At 40.7% G+C, this 20,239-nt stretch overlaps 2 protein-coding genes across 4 annotated transcripts; one reads left to right on the forward strand and one right to left on the reverse strand.

Annotated features, from left to right (window-relative positions):
- Positions 1–683: 683 nt before the first annotated feature.
- Positions 684–13,989, reverse strand: LOC101327889 (arylamine N-acetyltransferase 1). 3 transcript variants are annotated; one of them, XM_033848722.2, is made up of 3 exons: positions 13,850–13,989; positions 4,060–4,138; positions 684–1,590 (listed from the first exon to the last, which is right to left on the reverse strand). In XM_033848722.2, exon 3 carries the CDS (start codon positions 1,583–1,585, stop codon positions 713–715), a length of 873 nt encoding a protein of 290 aa, XP_033704613.1. In that variant the 5' UTR covers positions 1,586–1,590; positions 4,060–4,138; positions 13,850–13,989; the 3' UTR covers positions 684–712. The 3 variants fall into 3 exon arrangements, with proteins under 3 accessions (XP_033704613.1, XP_073654684.1, XP_033704614.1); XM_073798583.1 differs by lacking the exon at positions 13,850–13,989 and adding an exon at positions 13,251–13,275; XM_033848723.2 differs by lacking the exon at positions 13,850–13,989 and adding an exon at positions 12,100–12,130.
- LOC101322240 (protocadherin beta-2) lies at positions 11,555–14,817 on the forward strand. Its single transcript, XM_019921593.3, is given in 2 exon segments — positions 11,555–11,980; positions 11,982–14,817. Coding segments are annotated over 2 exon segments (2,358 nt in total). The 5' UTR covers positions 11,555–11,779; the 3' UTR covers positions 14,139–14,817.
- Positions 14,818–20,239: the final 5,422 nt, after the last annotated feature.

The raw sequence follows: 20,239 nt of genomic DNA on the forward strand, positions 1-20,239 counted from the left end.
TCCAAAATTTGAAAATTATAAATAGTAGTGTTCCCATATTAAGAAAAATGGTACTTGAAGAACTGTGGTTGCAAAAAGAGCCATGTAAGAAATTATTAGTTGTGTCCCTCTCTTGGTACTTGATCACATGCTAACAAGTATTGGTTTACACTTTGTCTTGAGAAATATTAGGTTATTTGGAAGGAATGTCATGTCTCTTTCTTTTGGTTGAATTATAATCCCATTATACATGTGGTATTTCTGCACAAATATGACATTGGATATACACTGGTAGAATTTAATAAAAAAGTTTCCCTCAAGGTTCTAGTTACTGAATTATAGGTAAACATGTTGTATGAATTCAACATTAACCAATGTGGAAAGTTTTCTAGCATAAATCACTTTTTCCTCAAGAAAACCATAGGCCATCATTAAAACATCTTTGCTATTATTATTTTTGAAAAAATATATGGTTATGTTTTTTTAAATGTTATCTAATTATATATGCTGACATTTTTAAAGGTGAAATGATTTGATATCTAGCATTTTCTTCAATATAATTTGGGAGCATTGAGAAAATATGATAGGCCTCTAGTTTATAGCTGATAAACTGAGTGATAAACAAATGCAGGTTTATTATTTCATTCTCTCTACTTTTATAGACGTTTAAACTTTTTTATAATAAAAAGTTACAGCACCAGAAGTAATACTGAGACCATTTTTATTGCTTACTCTATATGGTAAAAAATTTATCACCATGTTTGGGGACAAGCTTTTTCTCCAAGGAAATATTAAATATATTTTTTAGATTTTCTTTTACTTCTTCTTCATTCAGTGTGTTAAACTCTACCAAATCTGTATTGTCCTTATAATTGAATCTCCTGTAGGTGAGGGTGAAGCCCACTAAACAGTGAACACCTTCTGGGGTCTGCAAGGAACAAAATGACTTGCTTGTAAAGACAGATGCTGGAGATTCCTGAAGGTATATATTCACAGACTCAAAGTCTTCAATTGTTCGAGGTTCAAGAGTAAAAGAGTAGATTTTCCGATATTTATTCTTTTCCAGGAGCTCAGAATTAAGAAATTCTTGGTTTGGGATATACTGCTCTCTTCTGATTTGGTCTAGGTACCAGATTCCTCTCTCTTCTGTCAAGCAGAAGGTGCAAGGCAGCTGGGGCTGATCCTTCCCAGAAATTAACTCTAGAGGCTGCCACATCTGGTAAGAGCGTCCAAATCCAGCATCAGCTATGTAGTTCCTGCCATCAATGGTCACCTTCAGCAGGAGGTGAATCATGGCATTGCTATATTTGTTTGCTGGAGTGTTGTATACATACCCTCCCAATATAGTGGTCTCAAAACCAATTGTGGTCAGAGCCCAGTACAGAAGATGATTGACTTGGAGACACCACCCACCTCGGTTCCTCCTCACAATTTGATCAAAAGTGGCCTCTAAGCCCAATTCCATGGCTTCCCCACAATGGATGTTAAGGTTCTCAAAGGGAATGGCTCGGATCTGGTGCTGAAGAATGTCAGTTAATGTTTCCAAGTCCAACTTGTTCCTATAGTGCTTATAACCAATTCTTTCAAAATATGCTTCAATGTTCATGATTCCTTAAGGCAAGGAAAACAAAACAAAAATATTCCTTTTTTACTTGAATTTCTTTGATTAGCCTAATGATAACAAATGTATTTTAAACATGTAAACACAAACAATGGTTATAAATAATTGTAATTATAAGCCTTTTTGTGTGTGTGCTTTTAGTGTATTAGTGGCTTTCACATGCATAAGTTCAGTTAATGGTGCGAGTAACCCTGAAAGAAAAGTATTATCACTTCTTCCATGTTTTGAACATGAGAAGTTGGAAATCCAGATGAAGTGATGAGTAAAATAATAAAGAGCTTACATGTGGTTTTTTTGGTGATGAATAAGGAGAGGTACAAGTTGCTATCAATTAAAATAGAGTTTACAAACAGTTTCTAATACAAACAGGAGAATTATAATATAGTACTTTCATTCATGGTACTTGACCAACTCAATATCTTCTTCAGCTGAACCTTACACAAATTTCCCTACTCAAAGATTCATATTCATTCACAAACTGATTTATTCAATAAATAGTTTACTGAAAATCTATTATGTATATGTTACTGACCTAGTGGTTGCTTATCTTAAAGAATCTTACAATTTAGTGGGGTCTGGTATGACACAGTGAATTAAATGAATTTTAAAAACATGCAATTTCTTAGATAGTGATAAGTATTCTGGGGAAAATAAAGCAAAGAAGGTAGATAAGATGTGCACAGAGAGAGCTTCAGTTTCCAATAAGGTGGGCAGAGGAAGCTTCACTATGACTTTAAGGATGTGAGAGAATGAGCCATGTCCACAAATGTGGGAGGACAATTTAGGAAGAAGGACCAGAGGGTTAAAAAAAAAAAAAAGCCCTAAACTGGAACCTGCCTAGAGTTTCCAAAGAACGTTCAAGGAAGACAAGATGAAGGGAGCAGAGGGAGTAAGTGGAAGCATGGATTGAGATGAGATCTGACCTTTTGTCTTTTACTCGGAGATGAGTAATCACTGTGAGAAGGGCAGTAGGGGAAGGCTGCAGTTTGGGCAAAATGCACCATCATCAAATTGTTATGTCTGGCTTGTATGGAGAGTGAGCTGTACATACTGAGCTGAATGAATAGACATATGACCCAGGTAGGCGCAATTCAAAGCACATTTTCTCTAGGACCAGTGTTTTGCGTGTGGATGGCATGTGGTCCAAGTCAGTTCAATGAGACTCTGTTGAGGAACTTTTGCTGAAACCTAAGCAGATGCTTCTACTGCAGGGCCAGAACCTGGTAGGATATTAGCTCAAATCTACTAGGAGAACTTGCTGAAGAATAATATCAACAAAGAATTTATTGAGTTGAGGAATGAAAAGCAGGAAAAGGAAAGATGAGAAAAGACAACAATCAAGTTTTAAGCCATATCTTGACTTTATGGTAAGGTGAACCAGAAAAAAAAAAAGTAGTCCTTATTTTGTAAAATCTCATATAGGAAATGTTTCTGTCCCCTGATACCAGAGTCATAATCCAGTGTGAACACTGATTGTAACAGTGGTGCATTACCATTGATAAGATGACATGGCCTGAGGTAAGAGGTTACAAAAGGCCCTGCCCCTAGGTTAATGGTGATAAGTTATGTATCCCTGTTGTCCTTCTTAATGTCATTTCTTTCAGATTCACCTAATTCTCTTTTTTGATCAGTTATTCTTCCCATTTTGCTAGTGTTTCAACTTTTTCTATTCTTGATGTCTGCAATCTGATCTCCTCCAAATCTCTTAAGCTTATTTCATTTCTTCTCATCTTTACATGCATCAGCACAAGCCAAAAACTCTACGACTCAGACACCAAGAGAACAACTGGTACTTAGCCAGACCACCACAGACCCTCTTCTGCTTCTGTATCCAGAATCAGTGCTGGGTAAGTAAGGAGGGCAGGTGATGTGGAACAAAAGCAATATGATTTGTAACTGCCTGGCCATTTCATTTCTGAGTTAACCAACATCTTTTTATTTGGAAATTAATGTATATTTTTTAAAGCTATCTTTTGATTTTAAAGATTTTTCTTTGCTCCTCTGGAGGGGATATGGGGATATATGTGTACATATAGTTGATTCACTTGGTTATACAGCAGAAACTAACAGAACAATGTAAAGCAATTATACTCCAATAAAGATGTTAAAAAAATATTATGTTACTTTAGAATTTAGTAGCTTCAAGTTCATTGAGAAGAAGCCAGGGTCTGGATGCAAGCAACATGTTATAACCAAATTATATCTGCATATTCCATGACTAAATATAAGAGATTTTGTACTACTGAAGTTATGATAGAAGGTGAAATATGGAGGCACTAGAAAGTAGTTGTCAGGATAAAACTGGGTGAAAACACTGCAAAGTTTATATATTGACTTGTAATTTAGATGTGCACTGATATACCATTTCATTTTCCTTGATCATAAATATAAGAAAAGAATAAAAGGAGGGAGAGTGAACACACTTAGGGATCCAGCTGAGATGTCTCAGAAAAGCATACCTTTCTGAGGAAGTTCAATGTAGATTGAGTCTCAGTTTTAATTCAGAAGACTTAGGATAGTTCTTCTTCTTAGTTCACTCTGTAGAAATAAAAGAAAAAAGTTTTAAATATATCATATTCTTTCTTGAAAACAAGGACAGTAGTTCTAATTGGGACATGAATATGAAGAGTATTTTAAAATCACAAAACAGGAGTAAAATGGCCATTTGGGTTGCACAGAGAAGAGAAGTGAATGTACAATGATGGGAGATGGGAGCAAAACGGGTGGGTTCTAAGACTGGACACTGTGGAAGTCACCAGCAGGGGGCTCAGACACAACAGACCAGATGAATATTTGTCATACAGTCAGCAAGGAGGGGTGAACCCTGTCTCAGGCCCCTGATTGCTACTACAAGATTTACCAAACACAGAAAAGACAAGTATGTAATGGTAGCACCTGTCTTCCTTTAGGTGTAAAGTATAATTGGGGATGTTGGAGCAGAAAAATAAGGCAATATTCTTAGTGTATGGTGTCACCAGAAAGGATGAAGAACCATCCATACAGAAGACCAGCCATCAAAATATCTCTTGTCTTCAGTCATCTTCCCTCATCTCCACTGGAAAGATTGCAGAGTACAAGGTCCACTCCAGCCAGACATCTCACCAGTCACATTTCATTCAAGAAACAAATAAAAGATGGAGACAGAACTATACATGCATGAATATGATGAAAAAACAGAATGCAAATATACTATGAGATGGGGATCAGAAGAAAAGGACATAATACACAAAAGATAGGGGGAAATGACAACAAGCTCAAGAAGAAACATAAACTGAACAATGGAAAGATATTCTTCACAGGTACTTGAAGATATAGAACATTTAAAATGGACTCATACCAAAAAGCCAAAAAAATGAGGTGATAAAATAACACAGCATTATCAAAAGAACTATTTATAACTTAGGAAACTAATTAAGAATAACAACAAAGATAATATATAAGTAATTATGAACAATAGGGGAATATATATATATAGCATAATATCAAATGACTTATGTAGAAAAACTTAATACTCAATGGTTTTAATGAAGAGATAAAGCCATTAAAGAGTTAGAGAAAAGTTAATAGACATAAAACCAGTCAAAGACAATCCAATATAAAGATAATTGGTATTTCTGAAGGAAAAGATAAAACTCAAAAAGGATAATAGAAAAAAAATATATATATGTATATATTCTAATAGTGTTACCTCTCCATCAGCCTGTGAAGATGTAAATCAAAATGAAAAACTAAGGAAGAGAAAGGCAGAATTGACTCCTTTTATTATAGGATAGAGTAGAAAAGTTATGAGAATAATGGCTGAAGTAATTTTAAAACATTTAAAAAGTGTGACTTAAGTGAAAGCCATTAGACCTATTGACCTCTGCCTCAGGTACAGAGGATAAAGAACAGAGCATGTTCAGTGTACCTCGAGTGGGCACATGACACTGGTGAGGATTAGGCTATCTTTTGACTCTCTGGTAAGGTGAGCACCCCACCCCCAAAAGTCTGTATTTTATAAAATCCTATGTAGAAAAAAATTTCTGTCCCCTGTTACCAGAGTTCTAATCTAGTATGGACACTAATTGTAACAGTGGTGCATTACTATTGGTAAGATGACATGGCCTGAGGTGACATGGTACAAAGAATCCCACCCATAGGTTAATGGTGATAAGCTATGTATTTCTATTGTCTTTCTCTTTTGTTCAATTAGACATTTACTAAATGAGAAAACTACACTTAAAAAGTGCTTTAAAACAAAATGAAATTAGAAAAAAAAAGACATGTGCATTTGAAAGAACTTTGCACTCTGCTGAAAATCAAATCTCTTGCAGTAATACAATATGCCTATTCTTAAAATATAAGTTAACAGAATTTTCAATTTAATATTTTCAAAGATGATATTAAGGTCAAGAATTTCACATCTACAGTAACCCTTATAGAAGGGCATTTATAAATATAATGTCCATCCCTATGAAGCTTACAAATTTGGCAATGCTCAATAAAAGCTTTAGGAATCACATCCAAGTGTCTCATCTAATGAATCACAAATTTGTGTCCTGTAAGTTCTCCTTCTAAAATCTTTATGTAGACTTTTCTATTTCCATCATTTATTAATTTAAATAAAATATTTTGTTTTTAAAAAAAAGGAAAAGAAATGCTGGAATAAATCCTAGATCATGTACAGAAATTATTGCTACTATAGTTCACTACAAAGCATGTCTATACAATATCATATGAATTTTGATCATGAAAAATCAGAATAAAAATCTTTAGTGACATAAGCCTTACAATCATATACAATATTCAAATGGTAACATTAGACAGTTAAGCACCCAATACCCATAGCTGACAAATGTCTTACTGACCAACATTCATTTAAATACATCCTTCATATAGAGGGAGGAAAAAAGAGATACTGTCAGCTTTCTAAGCCTTGTCAAAAAAGGATTTTCATGTTCTTTGGATCTAAAAACAAACAATAAAAACAAACCCCCAAAACAAAACTGGTGCAGGTGAGGGTGTTATCAGAAAGTTAAGCATGCTGAAAGGTGTTTTGTGGGAATTAAAAACCTAATTCTTTCTTAATGTCACAAAGAAAACAATAGCAACAGTCAATAAAACTAAAAGCTGGTTCTTTGAGAAGATAAACAAAAGTGATAAACCTTTAGCCAGACTCAAGAAAAAAAGGGAGAAGACTCAAATCAACTAAATTAGGAATGAAAAACGAGAAGTTACAACTGACACCACAGAAATACAAAGGATTGGAAGAGACTACTACAAGCAATTATATGCCAAAAAAATGGACAACCTGGAAGAAATGGACAAATTCTTAGAAAAGTACAACCTTCCAAGACTGAACCAGAAGAAATAGAAAATATGAACAGACCAATCACAAGTAAAGAAATTGAAACTGTGACTAAAGATCTTCCAACAAACAAAGGTCCAGAACCAGAAACCTTCATGGGAGGATTCTATCAAACATTTAGAGAAGAGCTAACACCCATCCTTCTCAAACTCTTCCAAAAAAATTGCAGAGGGTGGAATACTTCCAAACTCATTCTACGAGGCCACCATTACCCTGACACCAATACCAGACAAAGATATCACAAAAAACCTACAGACCAATATTACTGATGAATATAGACACAAAGATCCTCAATATTAGCAAACCAAATCCAACAACACATTAAAAGCATCATACACCATGATCAAGTGGGATTTATCCAAGGGATGCCAGGATTCTTCAATATACACGAATCACACCATATTAACAAATTGAAGAATAAAAAACATATGATCCTTTCAATAGATGCTGGAAAAGCTTTTGACAAAATTCAAGACTAATTTATGATAAAAACTCTCCAGAAAGTGAGCATACAGGGAAACTACCTCAACATAATAAAGGCCATATATGACAAACCCATAGCAAACATTATTCTCAATGGTGAAAAACTGAAAGCATTTCCTCTAAGATCAGGGACAAGACAAGGGTGTCCACTCTTGCCACTATTATTCAACATAGTTTTGGAAGTCCTAGCCATGAGAATCATAGAAGAAAAAGAAATAAAAGGAATACAAATTGGAAATGAAGTAAAATGCTCACGGTTTGCAGATGGCATTCTACTATACATAGAAAATCCTAAAGATGCCACCAGAAATCTTCTAGAGCTAATCAATGAATTTAGTAAAGTTTCAGGGCACAAAATTAATACACAGAACTATCTTGCATACCTATACACTAACAATGAAAGATCAGAAAAAGAAATTAAGGAAACAATCCCATTTACCACTGCAACCAAAAGAATAAAATACCTAGGAATAAACCTACCTAAGGAGGCAAAAACCTGTACTCAGAAAACTACAAGATACTGATGAAAGAAATTAAAGATGACACAAACAGATGGAGAGATATACCATTTTCTTGGATTGAAGGAATCAATATTGTGAAAATGACTATACTACCCATAGCAGTCTACAGATTCAATGCAATCCCTATTAAATTACCAATGGCATTTTCCACAGAATTAGAACAAACTATTTTACAATTTGTATGGAAACAAAAAAGACTCTGAATAGTCAAAGCAATCTTGAGAGAGAAAAATGGAGCTAGAGGAATCAGGCTCCTGGACTTCAGACTATACTACAAAGCTACAGTAATCAATACAATATGGTAATGACACACAAACAGAAATATAGAGCAATGGAACAGGATAGCAAGCCCAGAGATAAACTCATGCACCTATGGTCTATAACAAAGAAGAAAGAATATACAATGGAGAAAAGACAGCCTCTTCAATAAGTGGTACTGGGAAAACTGGACAGCTACATGTAGAAGAATGAAATTAGAACACTCCCTAACACCATACACAGAAATAAACTAAAAATGGATTAAAGACCTACATATAAAGTCAGAAAGTATAAAACTCTTAGAGGAAAATATAGGCAGAACACTCTATGACATAAATCACAGCAAGATCCATTTTGACCCACCTCCTAGAGTAATGGAAATATGGGGAGGGGGAAGGGTAAGCTGTGACAAAGTGAGAGAGTGGCATGGACATATATACACTACCAAACGTAAACTAGATAGCTAGTGGGAAGCAGCCACATAGCACAGGGAGATCAGCTCGGTGCTTTGTGACCACCTAGAGGGGTGGGATAGGGAGGGTGAGAGGGAGGGAGACACAAGAGGGAAGAGATATGGGAACATATGTATATGTATAACTGATTCACTTTGTTATACAGCAGAAACTAACACACCATTGTAAAGCAATTATACTCCAATAAAGGTGTTAAAAAAAAAAAAAACTCAAATGGGACCTAATTAAACTCAAAACCTTTTGCACAGCAAAGAAAACCATAAATGAGATAAAAAGACAACCCTCAGAATGGGAGAAAATATTTGCAAATGAAGCAACTGACATGGGATTAATCTCCAAAATATACAAAGGGCTCATGTACCTCAATATCCAAAAACAAGAAACAACCCAGTCAAAAAATGGGCAGAAGACCTAAGTAGACATTTCTCCAAATAAGACACACAGATGGCCAAGAGGCACATGAAAAGATGCTCAATAATTTTTAGAGAAATGCTGATCAAAACTACAATGACATATCACCTCACAGTGGTCAGAATGGCCATCATCAAAAGAATCTATAAACAATAAATGCTGGAGAGGGTGTGGAGAAAAGGAACACTCTTGCACTGTTGGTGTGAATGTGAATTGATACAGCCACTATGGAGAACAGTATGGAGGTTCCTTAAAAAACTAAAAATAAACTACCATATGACCCCACAGTCCCATTACTGGGCATATGCCCTGAGAAAACCATACTTCAAAAGACACAGGCACCCCAATGTTTATTGCAGCCTTATTTACCATAGCCAGGAGATGGAATTAACCTAAATGTCCATCGACAGATGAAGGGGTAAAGATGTGGTACACAGGGCTTCCCTGGTGGCACAGTGGTTGGGAGTCCGCCTGCCGATGCAGGGGACATGGGTTCGTGCCCCAGTCTGGGAAGATCCCACATGCCGTGGAGTGGCTGGGCCCTTGAGCCATGGCCACTGAGCCTGTGCATTCAGAGCCTGTGCTCCCCAATGGGGGAGGCCACAGCAGTGAGAGGTCTGTGTACTCCAAAAAAAAAAAAAAGATATGGTACATATATACAATGGAATATTATTCAGCCATAGAAAGGAACAAAATTGGGTCATTTGTAGAGATGTGGATAGACGTAGAGTCTGTCATACAGAGTGAAGTAAATCAGAAAGAGTAACCAAATATTACTTGAGTATTCTGTGATTAAACAAAAGAAATTGCTATGACTAAAGTTGTGATTCACAGTGAAATACTAGCAAAACTTAGAAACAGTTGCCAGGAAAATAGCTAACTGAAAACACAACTAGCCTTATTTCTTGATATATAGCATTTCTGTGCAGATATATCCTTTCCTTTCAGCTTCATGATTAATATTAGAGAAGACTCAAGGGATATATAAAGAACACACTTAGAGCATCTACTGAGAAATCCCAGAAAGGCACTTAAAACATTTCTAAGCAAATGGAAGCAAGTTGATGTTCAATTTTAATTCAGAAGTCTCAGAAATTCCTTTCTCCTGGACTGAACTCTAGAAATAATAGAAGAGATAGTAAAATGTATACTGTGACTTCCTTTGAAAACAAAAAGATAGTTTAGTGTTACATGAGTTGTGAAAAGTACCTAAAAATCACAAAACAGAAGGGAAAGAACTGAAGAGTAAAGTGGGCATCTGAGTTGCATAGGGGAGGGTGTAGCAAGTGTAACCACAGGAAATGACAGCAACACTGATGGGTTCTGAGCCTGGAGGTTGTGGAAGCCAGCATAAGGGGGCTCAGAAGGAACCAGTCAGATGATTATTTGCCCTAGGATCAGTTAGGAGGGGTGAATCATGTTCTATGTCCCTGATTGCTACTACAAGAATTACCAAACATAGCAAAGACCAATATGTAATGGTAACACATGGTCTTCCTTTATGTGTAAAGTATAATTGGGGATATTGGGGTAGAAAAATAACGCAGTGTTCTTAATGTATGGTGTCACTGGAAAGGAAGAAGAACCACCGATATATAGAAGATCAGCCATTAAAGTATCTCTTGTCATCAGTCATCTTCCCTCGTATTCACTGGAAAGATTGAGGAGTCCAAGCTCCACTACAGCCAGACATCTCACCTGTAAACTATATTCAAGAAAGAAATCAAAGGTGGATACAGAACTATATATAAGGAATTGTTTCCTTTTAATATAGAACAAAGAGTAGAAATGTTATGAGAATTTGGCTAAAGTAGTTTAAAAACATTTTTAAAATGTGATGTAATGGAAGCCATCAGACCTATAGATTTCTGCCTCAGGTACAGAGGGTAAAGACCAGAGCACGCTCAGGGTACCTTGAGAGGGCACATGGCATTGGTGAGGATTCAGGACTGAGGCTAATGTGGGGAGAATGCTGTCTTTAAGCCACCCAGAAACCTTTAGATGTGTTTGACCACTTTGCCTCTGACTAGCATGGCTTCTGTGTCCTTGTGCTCAAGGAGCTGCATTGTGGACTCTTTGGAAGACTTCTTGGGGGTTCCTGGAGCTGCTTTGCCTTCCTATGTGAAAATTGGAAGTGCCAGGGACTTCATGTCCTGCCAGGGCAGCCCTGCATCAGTGACTTACTGGTGAGAGGTTCTGAAAACTCAGCTGCCTTGCCTTGAGTCTGGAAAGACTTTGAGTTATAATTCACATTCAGGCTGACACTGGAGTTCTCCCAGGAGCACATCATAAGCCACTTGCACATGGTCCTGGCCTCAGCGTCTAAATCTGGGGAACCTGACAAGTCATATCAGTGGTCATTTTGGAGAGCTGTGTGAAAGAAAGGTAAGATGTAAGGGATGAGGAAACTTCCAGAGGGCCTTGAAAGTCAGGCAAAAGAGACTTCTTCTGTCACCAAATGAATTCTTGTTATTTTGTTGAATGGTCAATAGTCAACTGGCGGTTCCTCTAGCTAGATGCTCTGCTAAAGAAGCAAGCAGGAAAAGGAGGCTTTCTAAGGCAGTTGCTCCAGGAAATCAGGGCCATAGGCATCTCCACTTATCCCAGTGTCTGAGTGATACTGGGAGATAGATCAGCGACAACGTGAATCCGAGCTGGGTCAAGTTTGCTGGGAGACGAGAGAGCGATGGAGGCAGGAGAGAGGAAGAAATGCTTTCTGAAACAAAGGCAAGTCTTGATATTCTTTGTTTGGCTGGGCATAGCTCAGGCTGGTTCTGAGCCTAGGCGTTATTCAGTGGCCGAGGAAATGGACAGTGGCTCCTTCGTGGCCAATCTGTTGAAAGACTTGGGGTTGGAGGTAGATGATCTAGCTGCTCGGGCCCCCCGGGGTCGTTTCCAAAGGGAAAAAAATGCGCTTGCATTTTGATAGGCAGACCGGGGATTTGTTGTTAAGTGAGAAACTGGACCGGGAGGAGCTGTGTGGCCCTACCGAGCCCTGTGTACTACCTTTCCAGATGTTACTGGAAAATCCCTTGAAGTTTTTCCAGGCTGAGCTACGGATTAGGGACATAAATGATCATTCTCCAGTTTTCCTAGACAAAGAAATAATATTGAAAATTTCAGAAAGTATCACTCCTGGAACTACTTTCCTAATAGAGCTTGCCCAGGACTTAGATGTAGGAAGCAACAGTCTCCAAAGTTACACAGTCAGCCCCAATTCCCACTTCCATCTTAAATTACAAGACAGTTCCGACGGCACAATATTACCACAGCTGGTGCTGGACAAAGCACTGGATAGAGAGGAACAGCCTGAGATCAGATTAACCGTCACAGCGCTGGATGGCGGAATTCCACCCAGGTCTGGGACCGCCCTAATCCGCATTGAAGTCTTAGACATCAATGATAATGCCCCCGACTTTGCAAAGCTGCACTATGAGGCGCATGTCCTAGAAAACAGCCCCATTGGATCCCAGGTTGCCATTGTCTCTGCCAGAGATTTAGATATTGGAACCTATGGAGAAATATCTTACGTACTTTCCCAAGCATCTGAGGATATTCGGAAAACATTTGGAATAAATGCAAAATCGGGAGAACTCCTTTTAACACAGGAACTGGATTTTGAATCTATTCAGACTTATACATTAAATATTCAGGCGACAGATGGTGGGGGCCTTTCTGGCAGTTGTGTGGTGTTTGTCCAAGTGATGGATTTGAATGACAACCCGCCGGAACTGACCATGTCAACGCTTATCACTGAGATCCCAGAAACCTTGCAGGAGACTGTAATTGCTGTATTCAGCGTTTCAGATCCTGACTCTGGAGACAATGGAAGGATGGTTTGCTCCATCCAAAATGATGTTCCCTTCATTCTTAAACCCTCTGTTGAGAATTTTTACAGTTTAGTCACAAACACAGCCCTGGACCGAGAAACAAGATCCGAATATAACATCACCATCACCGTCACAGATATGGGGACACCGAGACTGAAAACCCAGCACAACATAACCATGCTGGTGTCCGATGTCAACGACAACGCCCCCGCCTTCACCCAGACCTCCTACACCCTGTCCGTCCGCGAGAACAACAGCCCCGCCCTGCACATTGGCAGCGTCCGCGCCACAGACAGAGACGCGGGCGCCAACGCCCAGGTCACCTACTCGCTGCTGCCGCCCCTCGACGCGCACGTGCCCCTGGCCTCCCTGGTGTCCATGAACCCGGACAACGGCCACCTGTTCGCCCTGAGGTCCCTGGACTACGAGGCCCTGCGGGCGTTCGAGTTCCGCGTGGGCGCCGCCGACCGCGGCTCGCCCGCGCTCAGCAGCCAGGCGCTGGTGCGCGTGCTCGTGGCGGACAACAACGACAACGCGCCCTTCGTGCTGTACCCGCTGCAGAACGCCTCGGCGCCCTGCACCGAGCTGGTGCCCAGGGCGGCCGAGGCGGGATACCTGGTGACCAAGGTGGTGGCAGTGGACGGCGACTCGGGCCAGAACGCCTGGCTGTCGTACCAGCTGCTCAAGGCCACGGAGCCCGGGCTGCTCGGCGTGTGGGCGCACAACGGCGAGGTGCGCACGGCCCGGCTGCTGAGCGAGCGCGACGCGGCCAAGCACAGGCTGGTGGTGCTGGTCAAGGACAACGGCGAGCCTCCGTTCTCGGCCAGCGTCACGCTGTACGTGCTGCTGGTGGACGGCTTCTCGCGGCCCTACCTGCCGGCCCCTGAAGCGGAAGCGGCGGACGCGGCCCCGGCCACCCTGCTCACCGTCTATCTGGTGGTCGCCTTGGCGTCGGTGTCGTCGCTCTTCCTCTTCTCGGTACTGGTGTTCGTCGCGGTGCGGCTGTGCAGGAGGGGCGTGGCGGCCTCGGTGAGTCGCTGCTCGGTGCCCGAGGGCCACTTTCCAGGCCACCTGGTGGACGTCAGCGGCACGGGGACCCTGTCCCAGAGCTACCAGTACGAGGTGTGTCTGACGGGAGGCTCCGGGTTAAATGAGTTTAACTTCTTGAAGCGGATTCTCCCTAGTGGTCTGGTTCAAGACACTGGGCAGGACTAGTGCAAAAAGGCAATTCCAAGAATAGCGTAGGTTTCATTAATAGAAGAATCAGAAAGTTGTCTGGCTACGAATGCTTTAAGTCAAGGCTCTTGAGTTGATATAGTATTTTGTTTATATCTTGATTTTACTTTCTGTCTAGTTAACCCTGCATGTTCTTTTTTCATCTGCTTCCTACCTTTTCAATCCAGTATTAATGCCTCTTTCTTTTTCTAATAGGTGAGTAAAAATAAATGCATTATCTTTTAATGATGATTTCAAATAGGTTTTTTAAGGTCGTCATTTCAAATTCTATCCAAAGCAATGTAGAGAGAGTTCTGAACCACCAATATTAATAATTTACCCTATTGAATATAGTCAGATAATATTCTTTATAATACTCCTAAAGCAGCTTTGTCTGTGGTTAATGAAGTGGATAACTAAAAATGTTTTAATATGTACCATTTTAAGGTGTATCATCCTGTAGGGGCTTAGTACTCAAATAAAACTTACACATATACTTCATTTTCTGTTTTGACATTTGCAATTAATATTTCAACACTGTATATGCTTATATTGGCTAAAAATGGACAAAAACTGTAGGTCAGATTACTCTTAAATTTGCCTAAAGTGTATTTATGATGGATGACTGAGAAAAAAAATTAAACATAGGCATTTTGAACAACAACAACAAAAAAAAATAGTCAACTGGCTGCTTTGATTTATCCCTAAGTGACATGGTACTTCAGTTACAAATTACCTTTTTGATGTAGCCCTGGAGAGCAGGTCAATATGAAGAACTCATTGTCCAGCTCCCAGTCTAGGGTCTCTACCTCTTTCATGTACAGCAGTGTTTTTCTATTTTATTTTATCTTATCTTATTTCATTTTTATTATTTTATTTTTCAACTAAAGAAACCCTTATTCGTTCCCCAAATAAAGTTGTAAGCAAAAGCCTAAAATAGAAGAATTAAAAACAGGTTGATCCAGAGGTAGTTCACGCCTGAGATGCTGCCACCACAAGTACAGTTATGGACTGAGATGAAATCTTCTATACCTACTTCCTGAACTTCTGGCACGACTGAATAAAAGAGCCTTAAGGAGTGCTAGTGAGTGGCTTTTCTTTGTGTGTGTGTATGGTGTTTGTGTTTTATTTCCTATACTTTTCCTTCTTTTTCCTTTTCTCTGTCTCAGTGAAGGATATGGCATCCCACTGGATTGACACTACAACCCTCCCTGACCCCAGGGCAGGTGGGCATCTGCTTGATTTCTGGCTGGAAAGGGAGCTGCTAGGCTAGCCCTACTCAGAGGCCATTGGACAATAGGGCTTTATGTACTGAAGGCCTGCAGCTCAGCCAGGCCTCTGAGCTAAAGCTCTGAGTCAGGCAGGTATTGTGAGGACTACCAAGCAGGCCCAGAGGGAACACAGCTGCTCAGCTGAAGATAGAAAAGCCAAACAAAATAAGTCTCTGGGACAGAAGTACTAGGGAGTTGATATTAAAAAAACAAAAACAAAAAAAACTCCTTTTGAAGGAAGGAATGGAGTCCTCTGTTTTATCCTTCAGGAACTAAAATGAGGGCCCAAGGGAAGGCAGTGAAATGCTGATGACACACTCAGGGCTACAAGCAGCATAAATACACGTTTGGACAGAGGTGGAACTTTCTGTACCTACTGCCAGCATATCTGTCATGACAACAGATTTATAAAAATTGATGTGAAATTTACGTGACCTAAATAAACCATTTAAAGTGAACAATTCCGTGTCATTTGGTACATTCACAACTTTGCGCAACCACGACTTCTATCTAGTTCCAAAATATCTCACTACCCCCAGTAAAACCCCAAACTCATGAAGCAGTTACTCCCCATTTCCTCCAGCCTCTGGCAACCACCAGTCTACGTCCTGTCTCTATGTTCCGCTCCACCTTCGGCTGCTGTGAACAGTGCTGCTGAGAACATTTGTGGTCAAGTACTTTTTTCTGTATGTTTTCAATTCATTGGGTATATGCCTAGCATTAGAACTGTCCAAATGAATAGTAGAATTTTAAGAGGTACTTCTAAGTGGCTTTTCATTCTATATGCTGTGATTTTCTTTTCCTCTCCTTCCCTTTCCCTTCCCTTCCCATCCCTTCCCTTTACTTACCTTTTTTTGGTGCCGAGGCTCACGGCAAGGACACCACAACCCAACCCACCCCCAGGGACAAGTGGCCAGCCCAGTGATCTTCTGGATGAAAACAAGAGAAGTTGCCATGCAAGCCGTGCCCACAGACCGTCCTTCACAGTGCTTACTGCACAGAAAGCCCATGGAAAACAGCCAAAAAAAAAAGTTACACCCAGGCAGCAGGAAGTTCTGAATGTTTCTTTGTTTCTCTTTTTTTCCCCCGTCTTGAGGAGAAGAAACTCAGAGTTGTGGGTGAAATCTGCCTATTTTTAAAGTTGGCTCTGAACTATTTAAAATGTAAAGGGCAAACAAAATAAGTCTCTGGGCAGGATGCAGCTATATACATAGTTGGCAGTTAACAACTTCCTTCTGAGTGAGAGGGGGCAGGGTCAGCCACTTTGTGGTTGAGGAACTAAACTGTGACTTGGGGGAAGGGAAAGGTCAGTTCATCAAAGAAGAGCCAACAGGCGTGTTGTTGTTGTGGGCATCGGGCCAGGGCAAGGGAGCAAAGTCCGGAGGGGAGAGCCCACAGACCCCTTGCTCTGGGGCTGTCAGCCTCCACAGGCTCCTCTCTCCTGTGGAATTCTAAACATTTGTGCTCAGGGAGTGGTGTCCTCAGCCTGCCTGACAGTGAAAGAGCTGGTTCTTGTCATTTATGGCTCCTGAAGACCTTCCCCTTAGGGTCTTCCTTCCATCAAGATAAAATGTCCTCAAGAATTCCCTTGAACTGTGCAGACAACACAACACAGCCTCCCTGGAGTTTGGGGATGATCATTAGAGAATTTCTGATGAGCTAATGCAGGAGGAGCAGGAGTGATCATGAATTTGATGACTGCAGGACTAACTGGGCCCTTTGGGACACACCCAGGTGGGGACAGAGAAGGTGGACATTGCTGTTTCAATTATCCAAGAGGGAAATCCTGTCCCCTGAATCACGTGTTGTACACATTAGATATATTTTATATACTTTCATCCTCGCAACAAACTTTTAAAGTAAGCTCTCTTATTAGCTCCAATCTTCTGAGGGATAAACTGACTTTTAGAGATGCTTAAATGACCTACCCAAGTCCTCACACCTGGGATGTCACATGGCTGTTACTCTAACCCTGAAACTGAGCAGGGCCCTGCGAGGCACCCAGGTATGGAGGCTTGGCCTTTTATTTTTGTCCCCGATTTCTTGTCGGAAAGACTACAGCCTCCATGACCTTCCCTGAGTTCCAGAGGGCAGACTCAAACAGTTGCTAATCAAGGGAGGGGCAGGCAAGAAACCACCCAAAGCAAGATTAAAGGGACCAGAGAAGCTCATCAAGATTAGAAGACTTACCACCTGAGACCCTACACACATCCTCATCTTGTCTGCAACCCCACCCTTTGATAACTCCTTTGATAAGGAGTTATAAAACTCCTTATCAAATCTTCCTGGGTTGGGACACATAGTTTTTCGAGGCAGGAGCTCTTGTGTACCCCTTTGCCTGGCAAAGTAATAAAGCTCTCCTCTTCTACTTCACCCAAAACTCTGTCTCCAAGATCTGATTTGGCACCGGTGTACAGAGAAGCTGAGCTTTTGGCATCAACCCCGACAGTTTGAACTGGGGTGTGTTATCTCCTCCATTATCCTGTACAGTAATTACAGCATAAGGATTCAAGTTATATGTCAGCCAAACTTTCTGAACTGGCTTAGGACCTGACATTCGGGTGTGTGTAGTATCTAGTCTCCTGGACTCACATTTGAAATAGGATTAAACCCCAATTTCAAAGCACAACACGTCACTTACCGAGCTCCCCTGGGTCCCACAACCAGGAACCGGGCTGACTGCCATCCTCCCACTTCCTGGACAAGCCCAGGAAGAGACCTCATTGGTTTGCAAACTGCTCCACCCCTTGAATCTTGTTAGAATCACCAGGGCGCTCTGGGAAATGTAGTCGTGGGAACTTGGGTTGTCCTTGTGCACCTCTTGTTCAAATGTACTCTGGCGAGACCTGGCACCAGACTGAGAGTGGAGTGACCTTGTAATCCATACAGTTCCTACTCTTAGGGTGGCTGAATCCAGATATCCTAAGTGTAACGTGGGAGGTTAGGGTTTTAAGGGGATCCAGGAAAAGCAGGTTCATTAACCTAGAGGAGTAGAAGGAGATGGATATTTTAAATCACTCCCTCAGGTTATGACAGCATTTCCTCATGAATTTCCATGAGGCCCCTAAATTTCTTCCCCATCTTCAGTCCCATTCACCATTCCACCCTGAGGCACTGTATAATGTGTCCTAAATTTGTCCACATATAAGTTACGAGTGTGACATATATAATGTGCTTTTGTTTCTGCATGTATTTTTAATTTATGTTAATGGTATAGGTCTATCACTCTTGCTGTTTCTAATGTACTTACCTCTACACTTTCTTTTTTAATTAAAAAAAATTTTATTGCAGTATAGTTGTTTTATAATATTGTTTTTGTTTATACAGTACAGCAAAGTGAAGCAGTTATACATATACATATATCCCCTGTTTTTTGGATTTCCTTCTCATTTAGGTCACCACAGAGCACTGAGTAGAGTTCCCTGTGCTATACAGTAGGTTCTCATTAGTTATCTGTTTTACACATAGTATCAATAGTGTATATATGTAAATTCCAATCTCCTAATTCATCCCACAACACTCCCCCCCATTTCTAAAACCATCTTCAGGACACAAGTGTTGCCTTGTGCTCTCTCTTTGGCACTAACAGTTCTAGTCCATGCCTCCTGTATTATGCTGCATGAACTTGGGACTCTCTATGTGAAGGCTTTCTCTTGGCCTGTGCTTGGGCCATCCAGATGGACCTGCAACTAATGGCCCTGGAACACCACTCAGCCTGGAAAATGTGAGTGGGTGCATAAATGCCCCTGTGTTCCACCTACTAAGGTGGGGTTACTCTGGGGTCATGGCCAGCACTGCCTCCCTATGTTCTCCACTGAGAGGAAGCTTCCATTGTCCTCTGAGGTAATGTGCTGATCATGTATCCTTCTTTGAGTCTCAAAGAGCCGCTGCCTCACTTTTCTACTCCCATGGTGGTGCTCCCTTAAATCACCTCCCAAGTAAGCTACTTGAATATAAATCCTCATCTCAGGGTCTGGTTTTGGAGGAAACCAACCTAAAACCATTTAACCTACCGGTACCACTGGTGAAGGACACTTAGGTTGCTGCCAACTCCTTGTTACTACAAATACCACTGTAATCAGCACTTTCCTACATGTGCCCTGGACACGAGGACTTTGCTTGGATAGACATCAGGAATAGAATGTGCTGGAGGACAGGGCAACAGTGTATTTAATTTCACTGAGCATTTCTGTCCTCTTGTGTAGAAAGTTTCCTGCTTTCTTCATATCCTGGTTGATACTTTCAGTTAGCAATCTTCAAATGTCTGCCAATCTCATGTGTCTAAGGTGATAGCTCAGTGTAATTCTCATCTGCACTTCTCTGATTCTTAGTGAGTTTGAGCAACACTTCATATTCCTATTGACCCATCACATTTACTGGTGGTGAATTAAATGACAAGGTGTCGAGGAAACACTCTTCTACCATAGTAGCCAGGGCACAACAGAGATGAAGGATGGATAGCAGAGGACATCTTGCTAGAAAAATATTGCTGGAGAAGGATATAATCTCAGAATGCAGGTCTGGGCCTGGGTCATTTTGACAGAAAGTGTGGAAAGGCTTCATTCAATGGAGTAGGGCTATTGTCCCCTGATCCTGGGAAATGTGACACCTGGAATTAAGATCCAGATGGCAAGTTTGTAATTCTGAGATTGCTTCCATCATTCTAGCCAAAGTAACAGAGACCCTTGAGGATCTCCAGCAAGAATTGTTACAGAAACATGAAGTCAGGAGGCTGTGGCTAAGGGAGAGTAAGACCAGAGTCATGGATCCTAGGGTCTGAGGGCAGGGACACCAGAGGATGTAGTCCTGGGATCAGAGTGGCCATCTGAA

The sequence above is a fragment of the Tursiops truncatus genome, chromosome 21 (genome assembly GCF_011762595.2).
Source record: "Tursiops truncatus isolate mTurTru1 chromosome 21, mTurTru1.mat.Y, whole genome shotgun sequence".
NCBI lineage: Eukaryota > Metazoa > Chordata > Mammalia > Artiodactyla > Delphinidae > Tursiops > Tursiops truncatus.

Excerpts from the sequence above, each read along its gene's own strand:
- LOC101327889 (XM_033848722.2), bottom strand. The coding sequence starts at position 1,585 with ATGAACATTGAAGCATATTTTGAAAGAATTGGTTATAAGCACTATAGG.